The 12,502-nt window shown below is 33.1% G+C and overlaps 1 protein-coding gene across 1 annotated transcript; it reads right to left on the minus strand.

The window, feature by feature from the left end:
• Positions 1 to 2,743: 2,743 nt before the first annotated feature.
• LOC148956174 (uncharacterized) lies at positions 2,744 to 5,426 on the minus strand. The gene is made up of 2 exons (XM_089094288.1): positions 5,235 to 5,426; positions 2,744 to 3,073 (listed from the first exon to the last, which is right to left on the minus strand). The coding sequence occupies exons 1-2, from the start codon at positions 5,395 to 5,397 to the stop codon at positions 2,808 to 2,810; spliced, it is 429 nt and encodes a 142-aa protein (XP_088950414.1). The 5' UTR covers positions 5,398 to 5,426; the 3' UTR covers positions 2,744 to 2,807.
• Between the last annotated feature and the right edge of the window lie 7,076 nt (positions 5,427 to 12,502).

Below are 12,502 nucleotides of genomic sequence, written 5' to 3' on the forward strand. Positions count from 1 at the left end.
ACATTTTTGCGGATGGGAGCTTGAAGCCTCCCCAATAGGGTTCTCTAATGTGCTGAATCTGACAGTGCAATTTTCATTAATATTCTTTGATTTTTTTTGTGGGTATTTCCCTCCTTTTTCAAAAATAAGACAAATTTCTCAGGCTCGTAGCTTTCGATAGATAATATTAAACTTAATAAATTATATATTTGGAATCAGCATAAAAATCAAATTCTTTTGGTGTATCTATTGTAATTTAAATTCCATTTCTTAGAGTTTTGCTTACTATTGGGCTTACAATATCAGTTCAATTTTAATTCAAACTATTTGGTTACCACAAACTGCTTGAAAAAACGAACAATGACATAAAGGGGGCGGGGACGGGCACAGGATTTTGGCTCTCCCATCGGTAATGTTCACCCCTTCACCCATATAATTTGTGAAAATTTCACCCTTCGGGGGGGGGGGCAAGTGTCCCTAAAACCACCCCCCGATCCTATCCTGAAAGGAGCTTACTACGTCCTAATCCCCAAACTCTTTGTAATAAAATTTAACTTATGCCTTATTGAGAATATGATTAAATTTATAATACTTGTAAATGTTTGAACAGTGGTGGGGGGGGGTATTTTGTGGGAATACGCCTAATACATAGAAGTGTTTATGTTCGTTTTATGTTTTAACGACGCTCTTAACGATCTTTAAAGCAAAGATAATTTTGATTTGTGTTTGTTTTTAATGTTAAACTCGGAGGAACCTTAAATGAGGGACAATACCCCCACCTAATAACTTGTCTCTCTTAAAGCCAAAGCTTAGTTTTTGTATATTGAGTTCTCAAGGACAATAATCACCCAGAAAAAACGCTCAGTCATTAACAAAGTATAAACACATACTGAACAATTACTGACAAAACTCTCCAAAAGTGACCCCGCGTACCTCAGCGCCTCTAAAGGGTAAATGTTGTACTACTTAATCGCTCCGAGCCAATAAATTAAATTTAATACAGCTTTTACGGAACAAGTATAACCACCTACGGAACTTGTGATTTACCTGCCAGGTTCGCATAGGTATGGAATCATCTCCGGAGACGCGGACAAAGGGTCACTTTTTTTGTGTGGAGAGGATAGGTTTTGTCAGTACTTGTTCAGTATGTGTTTCTACTTTGGTCATTAAATATTACCTGGTGGAGGGGTAGTGGAATTTGGAGGGCAAATATGAATTCTGAGGTCATAATTTTCTAACAAATTCGAACAAATTAGTGGTTTTCTCTATCCCTTCTAGCATGCGGCTAAGAATAAGAATTTACGTAAGGCTCTGGATATTTCCACCAAAGACGAGAGATATTACCCCTCAGCATGAATGCTGCTAGACTCTGTCCAAATATATTCCTCCTAAAAATTAGGAGGTAATCTCTCTTTCTCCATACAGATACGAAAAACTTCTCTTGCAGAATTAGATAATACGGGTGTTAAAGAAAATTTTGAAACTTTATTTCAGTTCTTTTCCAAAATTAAGGTTTAGAACGAATTTTTCCAGACTCTAAGTGAGAAATAATTGTGTATGTTAGTATTTATTTATTTTTTTCTCAAAAACGACTTCATATTTTTTCGGGAAAATTGTCATTCTGAGATACTCTGGCCTAACAAAAATAAGTCAGAAATTTGAGAAAATTTGTTAACAGCCTTAATTTTGGGGGGGGGGGGAATTTATGTGAGTAACGTCATTTTTATGTACATCAGTGTCACTTGTCACGCTTATGATAAAGTTATTATGTCAACTGCAACAATATTCACGGTGTCTGAGCAATAATTTTAATTTATATATATATATATATATATATATATATATATATATATATATATATATATATATATATATATATATATATATATATATATATATATATATATATATATATATATATATATATATATATATATATATATATATATATATATATATATATATATATATATATATATATATATATATATATATATATATATATAAATTTGTGAATTAAAAAAAAACATTCTTCCATCTTTCTTTTCTAAATTTCTAAAACCATCAAGTTACAAGCTGGACGAAACGTTTTAAGAAGTTTGGGTAAAAAAATAGTTAGTGAAGGGAACTTTCTGAACAAGTTTCTATCATAAACTACATTAGAATTACATTTTTTAGTTCCCGAGTTCATGGGAAATTTTGCTCCGGAGTGTAATCTGAAATAGACTAACTTTCACCGTTTTTTAAGCAAGGAAACTCGCCAACATCAACTGTCTTTCAAACAGTTCCAAAACGTTAAAGGGTGAACAACCCCTTTCCAGGAAAGCTTCCTTTGATGTTTTGAAGAATTTATTGAAGCTGGGTTAATGGAAACTTCGAAGATTCCACTTAAAAATCAGGCCATGAAAATTCCTGCAAGTCTTGTTCACGTTGCTCAACTGCTTATCTTTAAAATACGAAAGAAAGTTTGTCCAAAAGTAGATTGCTTCACTTGAATCATTTAAAATAGCCTTAACATATCAAGGAATATAAACGAAATCTGACAGTCTAAACTTAACTCAAGATTTGTTTACTAAAATAAAAAATATCTTTTTAATTTATACACAACTAACAATATGAAAAAAAAAACATATACAACAAATTCTTTTTAAATAAAAAAGGAAAAAAAACAAATAGTTAATGCAATATGGTAAATTACAATTTCTTTTTGTATATGGTAAAAATTAGGAGAAAGGGGCGGAGGTTACAAAACAAAATTTTGGACAAAAATTTATTAAAACAGGAAAGAACAATAAAGCACTTTTTAAACACCATAAATCATTTTTAATTTATTGATTTCTTTCAACATCGTCTCTTTGAATACCACTAGTTCCAATTTGTTCTTTCTGGAACCCTTTTCCAGGCCCACCCAGAGCTGAACCTGTAATTCCTTCAGGAGTTTGAACATATCCTCCTCCGCCAGAAGCAAGATCCTTGCTAGCCTTGAATCGCTCACCTAAGTGCTCATCACCAGGAAGAAAATGACTTTCAGATGGGTTCGTTTGCTTGATATCAAGAATCTCGTCATTCTTTGTTGTTCTTGAATAGCCTCCCCCTAAAATTAAAGGTATAAAATATAATCAATCTTATTGGGACTCAGCCTACTTCAAATCAGCCTTAATTTTAATTGGTCAATAACATTAAAAAAAGAGAAAAGGAGAGGTTTCTCTCCTATGCCTCCATGTTAGAAAGTGTGCTTTATTTACATTGGTTCATTTTGGTGACGCATTCATAAGTCAACCATGTTACTCCTTATTGTCTAAGGAAGAAAATAGCCACGCGTTTTAAAACTGGATTAACTAATACTGACAGCCAAATTTAGACGGATAAAGAAAATCAATTTCTGGAGAGACAGACAGCTCTCCCCCTCCCCCTTTTAAACTTGATTGGCTCTTTTGCAAGAAACACAAAGTAAGTAAAAGAAACAAGTGTTCAAGTTATGTATTTTATTTATTTATTTTTTTTTACAAATAAACTCTGTTTTTCTGTGATAACACTATCAAAATACGCGTCAATTAAAGCAAGAAATCCAGAATATAGAAGAACAAAAGTGTATTTTAAGCAGGAATTGAAGCTAAAGGAGTATCAACGAATAAAGGGGGAAAAACAGACCATATCACATTACCTTTTCACTTTTTTTCAGTGTTGCTGTTGTAAAGCATCACAAATTCTTATTTTGGAACAAAGGTGATAATCGTCAATCAAGCAAGAATAGAAACAACCAAAGCAAAGTAAAACCAGGCAACGTTCGATGACACTTAATTGTGGTTTTGAAACTCTTCAATCTGTAGCTAAGGTCTGTTTGGCCAATAATGACTGTTTCTAAATTATTTATTGGGTTTGTACGTTCAGTATTGTTTTTTTTTTTTTTTTTTTTTTTTTTAAAACAAAGAAGAAAAATTTAATTAAAAAATAAATAAAGAATAATAGTTACAATCTATGTCAAATATCTTTTACGGTTATTGAAAGAGGTTATATATATTGTTTTCGTTTATAAAGGTATCTTACTTTAAATAAAACATGGGCCACAAATTAAAAAATGGATGTAGAAACCACCGGAGAACAATTACAGTTTAGCTATGATGTTTACAGACACTTGGATAAGAATAGAAAAGTAACTTTCCAAGAACTATTCGATATGAAACTGGAAAGCTTAGAATTGAAAACGAAAAAAATCGATGGACTGATTTTAGTAAAATAGAGCGTCATGTAGCAGAAGATGTCTTAGGGAGTAAAGTTAGAAACAAAGTTTTAGTAATTACAACTAGTAAAGTTTGGTAATTACAGAAGCCTTAGATTCATTTCTGTAGGAAGCAAATTCCTTAGTTTGATTATAAGTCTTATACAAATAGAAGCTGCAGAGTTTTAAGAGAAGAACAGTATGATTTTAGTGAGGGGAGAGGGGGCGTCGACCAAATTTTCACTCTTAGATGAGTAATTGAGGTGTCTGAATCATCGGACCCTATCAGTTATAAGTTTTATAGATTATAGACAGATATTTGATTCAGCTGATAAAAGAGCTCTGGTGAAGGTCCTATCCATGTATAGTATATCAGATAAGTGCATTAAAATGACTATGCACAAGACTAATAATGATGCAGTCAAGGTAGGAAGTAAGGAGTCAGTCAGGATAGTTGGCCCAGTGGTAAATAAAAAGTGAAGCAGAATTGTTTCTAATCTCTATTCATACAGGTTGTTTTGGCAAACTTTGCCCAATGGAAAACGGAATAGGGTATAGAATACCATGACATCAAACTAAAACTCTCCAAAACCTAGATTGTGCAGATGATTTTCGCGTCCAGGATAAAATATTATTTTCAGTTAATATTGCTATATTATATTATTTATAATTATATTTTATTATCATAATACTTGTAATTTTTATTTAAATATACTCCACTTGTCTTTAGAAAGACGATAAATAGATCTACTCAACAATAGCTTTAAGTAAAATACATTATAATTTACCCAATACAAAGCTTCATGGCAGCAAGGCTCTTAAACGTAATGTTTATTATACTTATTTCTTCCTTAACCAAGTCAATCAGTTTATTTATGTGAAAATGTAAGAATAAATAGTTTACAGTCAATTAATTATTATTTAATTATAACTATCAATTGATTAGAATAAGTTATTAATTAATTAGAAATATTAATTATGTGGTAAAGACAATTAATTAGTTTTTCTTTAATCACATTATCAAACTTTGTTCTACCTGTTGGTATTGTGTCTGCAGTATAAACAGATTCCATTCCTTCATTTCCTCCACTTGGAACAAACTGAGGACCACGAGGTTCATTTGCGCCTCCAATCTCTTTTGACAGCTTAACTGCTTCTTCGGCACTTCCTACGTTTTTTGTGTTCGACTTATTCGACATTTTTACAATTGTTAAATATCAGCAAAAGTCTATAAGACAAATTAGTCATTACAATGGGGAATTCAAGAGCATAAATTAGCCTCTTCGAAAATAGAAAACGGAAAGCACGTTCTCTTTAAAAGGGAAAATTAGAATGTCCAACAATTGATTGGAATCAGACAATAAAAGGACATAAAATCACTAGAAATTTCCGGAGATGCCCAAAGTGGACGCTTAAATAGGGTGGGTGGGAAAATGAGATTCGACTATAAAATGACACCATGAACATGCTTAAGAACTGATTAGAAGTTTGAGGCTAAAATTGTAATATAGACGTTCGTATAAACCACATTTCTTACAAAATATGTACATATTATACCTTGTTGAAATCAGTCATGCAAAGATTTCCAATCTGTACGGCTGGATCGCCCTCAGAAGGATACTTCCACATATTTTCCTTGCATCACCCTAACCCAACCCCTATCGCAACTCCACACATGTAAACCTGTCTTGACATATATGTCTGTAAGTTTCAGGTTATTATTGCCAATAATATGGAGAGCTTAGTAGCTATCCAACCTAACAGCACAAAATACAAAACGTGAAACCATAGTACACACATTCAATTTAAAAGTAGCAATTGAAGGCGTCCAATTTGTTCCAGTGCCACGAAGAAGTCAATTTTTATTCCAGAACCATCAAGAAGTTTTCAGTAAACCACATATAACACTATAGCGCTTTTTGTGGGGGGGGGGGTGGATAATGGGTGGAGGGTGAGTCTTGGCAATACCACACTTTTTTATAGTTAAAATTATAAAAATTAAAAGGAGACGGATAAAATGTATTAAAGCTTCTCATTGTTTATTACAAAAATCATGGATTTGAATCTAAAGTAAAGGGAATATAAAGTGCTAATAAACAATTAATAAAAAAGTTATTAAGTAGTGAAAAAATATGTTTTTTTTTTAAGAAATAAAACTAAATTAGTTTATCTTTAGGTCAAAGCTTGAAACCTTTACATTTAGATAAGGTATGGTGGATGCAACTTGCTTATACCTAGATATATCCTGAATTTTACGGTAATTCACTTCTCATCAAGTTTCCTAGGTGAAACTCCTTGGCAACATTTTAGGCATGACCACCTTACTCTGGCCTTAAGTGAACACACGAATTGTAGAATTTTAATTAGCATGTCCTTTGTGATATTACCAATCCATTTTTTCTAATCGCAACAACTTTTGGAAGGTTGGGAGAGTGTAGGGGCGGGGTTTAGCAAGACAGATAAGTCCGCAATGAAACGTAGAGTAGAATGCTAAAAAGCATTAATCTTGTTTGAAATCTGGTTAACCTATCCTTTGAATCTTTAAAAAAAAATGTATACTATATCACTTCAATATAATGCCTTTATCCACTTCTTCGACAACAATGATTCCATGTATTAGTGCTTAATCTATTTATTGTTTTTATTGCAACATTAATTACAAGGAACTACATTGCAAGGCAAGGGTCTTGCAAACAAGAAATAAATGCCCAAAAAAGTACGTCGTGAAATTTCACAGACGTCACAAGTCGGTTCAACAGGAGCAACGATTACATTTGTATAATACATATATTGTATATAATTACATTTGTATATAATATAATGTATTATTATTATATATTATGTATAATATATATAATGTATAATACATAACAAAAAACTGCTAATTGAAAATAGAACTAAAAACCTCTCAGGCTGTAGTGGCAAATCTAGAGCAAAATTTTGAGGGAACCCAGTGTGACAAGGGCACCCAAAATTGACCAAACTGATAATTTAGTTTTAAAAAATACTGAAAAAAACAAGGAATGAGGGCGCCATAGAAAATACTCAGGGGGGAGGGTCCTCGGGCTTCCCTGGATCTGCCAGTGCCAATCTGGCCTCTAGTTTCAAGGCCTTTCGTTATCTGGTAAAATTTTTCTTTGACTCTAGGTTTTGAAAACATAATTTTAAAAATTTGAGTGGGATTTCGAATCATATTTGGAATTTTTTTCCGAATTTCACACGTTCTTATGAAATATTTAAAGCTTTACAAATAAAGATTTAGCAAAGGTGTGAACCTTCCTTAATATTTCCAAATTTACCTCTATAACGTAGTTTATCCAAGCGTATCAAAGATTAATCTAATTTGGAGGGAGTACGTAAGGAGGCTCATATTTCAAAGGATCTTTCTATTGCATAATGTAAGCTACAGATGAATTCCTGAAAGTTTCATTGCCCTTAACAACTACTTTTCAAGATAGCAGTCTCTCAGCTAGAATTTTACTCTGGCTTCTAACACTGATTGTGTTGATTTTCGATGGGTAAAGCGCATTCTTTATTAAATAAGGAATTTATGATCTTTACTTGATTATGGTTACTGTCAAAACGCTTCGTATTTAAGTTCAAATAAAACAAAATCATAATAAAAACAGGGCGGGAGAATGAATCAAGATCGCCGCTTGGAAATTTCAGTGGGGGAGGGGGCTACCAGAAGCACCGTTTTTACCAATATTTAAATGGAAATGTTTGTCATGTTGTAAAATTGATAAATGTTTAGAGCAGTGGGTCTCCAGCACAGTTTATATAATTATCCAGTATGATCTTACCCTATCTCACCCATTATAAAAACCTAGACTGAGGTACAAGTAATCCAGAGAACGTTTTTGCAGATATAAGCATAATCGGCATTAGATCTTTTCACGGGTAGACAAAGAATAAATCACCTATGGAACAAGTACTGACATAACGATGTGACCGCCTCAACCAGCAAGTGAACAATAAGTGTAGAAATAAGTGGGAGGAGCTTTTTGTTCGCACCGAGAATGAAGAGCCAGAAATCATCTGCGGTAAACTTACTGGTATATTATATAAACTGTGGTCTCAAGAAGGAGACATGCTAGAACAAAAAGAGACATTTTTCGATTATCAATTTTATGCTCTTTCTTATTGTTAAACTCAAGTTTGTGGACCTTCATCCCCACCCCCCATGGTCCCATATATAGCCTTAGTATATGTAGGCTATCAAACTAAAAGACAAAAAGTAAATCAAGGAAATTCTTACTTTATAATACGCGACATATTAATATTAATCAGATTATCTAGTTTCCCCCAGTTATTATTCGCCTTTTCAACTCATTTAAAATAGTATTTCTTATCCAATTTTCAAAGCAATCACTCAGGATCAACTGGATATCTTCCAGTCTATTCAACATAACCGGTTTTATAACAGAAACACCAACAAACAAATATATTGTAAGGGCTTTATATGGGTCCATCAGGGAGTTGAGGAGAGCTGTCAAGATAACGATTATTATCAAACAGTTTGTAGTAACGAACTGTAAGTAGGGAGCGACCCGGCTCAATTGTAACCGAAACTCTAAAAAGAAAATTGATACCAATAGATACTTCAAAAGAATCAGATTCTTATGCTAATTTCAAATGTATAGGTTTCATCAAGTTTAGTCTTACCCATCAAAAGTTACGCGCCTGAGAAAAGTTGCCTTATTTTCGAAAAAAGTGAAAAACAACCCTAAGAGTCATAGAACTGTATTGAAAATCACAACATCAGATTCAGCGTATCAGAGAACCTGATTATAGAATTTTCAAGCTCCTATCTTCAAAAATGTAGAACTTTGTATTTTTTGCCAGAAGAAAGATCACGGATGCGTGTTTGTTTGTTTTTTGTTTTTTTCCCAGGGGTGATCGTATCGATCCATTAGTCCTAGAATATCGTGAGAGGGCTCATTGCAACGGAAATTAGAAGTTCTAGTGTCCTTTTTAAGTGATAAAAAAATTGGAGGGCAACTTGGCCCCCTCCCACGCTCATTTTTTCCCGAAATCACCCAATTAACACTTTTAGAGACCCGTATTATTCACCTTGGTGAAAAATCTAACAGATGTGTCTTTGATGGAGATTTAATTCCCCAGAGCTTTCGCGGAACGGGTCATAGGCTATAAACCCCATCCCATGTCCACATATAATATTTGTTATTAGGAAGTATACAGGTGTTTTCAGGAGGATTTTTTTTCTGGTGGGGGGGGGGTCGGAGTAGGGGTTATGAAGGAGGATCTTTCCATGGAGGATGTTGACTTGTGGGAAGGGATATTTCTATGAAGGGGGCGCTGGATTTCCTAGCATTATTTAAAAAACGATCTGAAATTAAATAAAAAAAACAGGTTTTTTTCAACTGAAAGTAAGGAGCAACATTAAAACTTAAAACGAACAGAAATGATTAAGTATATGAGGGGGTTCACCCCCTAGTCAATACATCGCTCTTTAGGCTAAAGTTGTTTTTAGTACTTTCAAAAGAGCTATCTATTCTAATTAACCGGCCTTTGTTATTCAGGGTTTCGTGATTCGAACAAAATTCGCACTTTAGCGTAAAGAGCGAGGCATTGACTAGGGGGTGAACTCCCTAATATACGTAATAAGAACATACGAATATTGAAATTCGTTACGTAAGTTAATTCTTAAGCTACGTCAGAACAAAATTTCGAGAAAGCCATTTAGCCAAAAAAAGGAAAATTAATATGCGAATTTCGTTTTAATTATTCATGTACGGTGAGCCAAAATCAAAGCTGTATTAATTCAAAAACGTTAAAAAATTAAATAAAAAAACAAGTTTTTGTAACTGAAAGTAAGGAGCGACATTAAAACTTAAAGGAACAGAAATTATTCCGTATATGAAAGGGGCTGTCCCCTCCTCAGCGCCTCGCTCTTTATACTTAAGTTAAACTCTGTCTCACAACTTTATTTCTTAAAACAATAAAAAACATTGCTAGCTCATTGCAAAGAGTAGTTTTCATTGCGTTTACGATATTTAAACTGTTGTTTTTGGGGGAGGTACCTAGGTTATGTTACGTGTTTAATATATGATTTGTTTTATACGAAATTATAGACCTGTCGATGTCTACTACATTTTTTTCCGGAAGGGGAGACACTTTTCCAGAAGGGTGGGGGACTGGCTAGAAAAAAAACAGTTGACGAGCTACGAGTACAAAATATAATGCGAACCAACAGAATCAGACAAGTATTTTATATGGCCTATGGCTATATGTGGCCTTTTTAGGAGATGGGGGCTAGGCCGAAAACATATTGTAATGACTAATATATTCGGAAGTGATGTTGAATGGAGTATCAATTGATACTACTCATTTGAGTACTTGTGTCTTATAGCCACCACACTCAAGTTCTGTCGAGAAGTGAAGTTTAGTTAATGCTAATGAAATAAAACATAAATATGATCAAAATATAATACTTTGGTACTGTTCTGTTAGCTAGACAACACGTGAGAATTTGATCGCAAAAAACTAGTCAGGCAGCTTCTTTATTTAATATATGCTATGCTTTACCCCCCCCCCCCCCATGTGCAAATATATAGCCCAAATTTGTTTCTAAACTATTATATTTGCATCATATTTTGTTTTATTTCATTAGCATTAACGAAACTTCACTTCTCGCGTATTTTCTGGACAACAGAAAAGTGTTGTCTGGCTAACAGAACAGTACCAATACTTTATCAACAAAATTGTGAAAACTACAACAAAGAATTATGGAAGCGTGGCCGCCCAGGCCGCATCATATTAAATACGTAGCCTAAACTAATCTAACCTAACCAAAATACCGACTAAATATTTAATTAAAATATAGCTACAATGTAGTTCCCCACCGCCCCGTAATATTGTCTGGTATAAAGACCATGAAAACCGGTTATAGTCTCATGTTTGCGATACAAGATCTTGAGTGGGATGGCTATAAGACAGAAGTGCCCTCATTTGTTTTATTAATTTAATTGTTTAATTAATTTAAAAAAACAAAGTTTTTCCGGGGGAAGTAAAGAGCGAAGTTGAAAGTTAAAACGAACAAAAATTATTACTTCACAGCCTATGTAACATGTATCAATAAAACTAAGGCAAATAAATCAACTGGTGATATTTCCTTATGTTTGTAGGATTACAGAAAACTAGCACTTTACAGAAAACACAAAAATAATATAGGAGTGTTGGTACGGTAAAAGTAAATATTTTAAGGACACTTTTAATACTATAAAAGTAAAACATTTTTAGATTGTTCTTTTATTTATTTTTTTCGTTTAATTTGGCATCACTTCTGCACAATGAGCTCAGTTCAATGATTAACTATCGTTTTGGATCTGAAAAGGATATTTCATGATTATTTTGTAGACAAGATGAAAGTGAAGAAATCTTATTAGTATTAGGACTACATACTCGCTTTAGAATTTGTATCACAACATAGAAAGAGATAATCGAATTTCCAGAGTTCATATTTTCGAGTAATACTAAGTTAGACCAAAATGTTACCTGATAAATCAATCCATTATTTTATATACTGTGTAATGACTTTAAACTTATTGTGTTTATGCCTAAGTTTGTAAGATAATTTTAATTGTATACTAAAAGTTACTGATATCACAGCTCCTTTAGGACTATAAAAAGCGTTACAGATTAGCTTGTTGTTGTGATGCTAAGTATTTACTTTTGACTCCTAAGTCAACATTCTTGTGGGTTTTCTTTACTTGGCTTGTGTTTTCAGTAAAGCACTAGTTTTCTGTAATCATACAGACATTGGGAAATCTTGCCAGTTGATCTATTTGCATTAGTTTCATTGATATATGTTAGATAGGCTGTGAAGTAATAATTTTTGCTCGTTTTAAGTTTCAACTTCGCTCTTTACTCCAGCTTCGACACAAAAGGTTAACTGACCGGACAGGTTTGTATATCTATATACTTGCGGAAAATTTTGCTAGCTCAACAGAAATGTGCCTTTAGGCTTAGAGATTTATTTGACCTGTCCCTAAATAAAAAATTACTCAGAAGTGAAAGGAAATTTCAGAAAAAGATCATTTCTTGTGTAGGTACGATAAATCGTATTAGAAACTAAGGTTTGTTTTCATTTCAAAATTTTGGGAAGAATTACCTGAATTCTCCTACAGAACTGTTTTCATTTGTCTTTAATCCTCTTTGGATGCACAATCTTACGTATGGAGAGAATATTACGGTGGAATTGTCAAGTAAATAATTTGAATAAGTAAGTATAACAATAAGTAATCCTTTTTTTAATATACAACTATCAGTGCTACCAATACA

The sequence above is a fragment of the Artemia sp. Qi Xiang Cuo genome, chromosome 1 (assembly GCF_049724085.1).
Source record: "Artemia sp. Qi Xiang Cuo chromosome 1, ASM4972408v1, whole genome shotgun sequence".
Taxonomy (NCBI): Eukaryota; Metazoa; Arthropoda; class Branchiopoda; order Anostraca; family Artemiidae; genus Artemia; species Artemia sp. Qi Xiang Cuo.

Coding starts and splice junctions, on each gene's coding strand:
- LOC148956174 (XM_089094288.1), bottom strand. CDS start 5,397: ATGTCGAATAAGTCGAACACAAAAAACGTAGGAAGTGCCGAAGAAGCA. Junction 3,074..5,234: donor TGCAGACACAATACCAACAG/GTAGAACAAAGT, acceptor CTTTAATTTTAG/GGGGAGGCTATTCAAGAACA.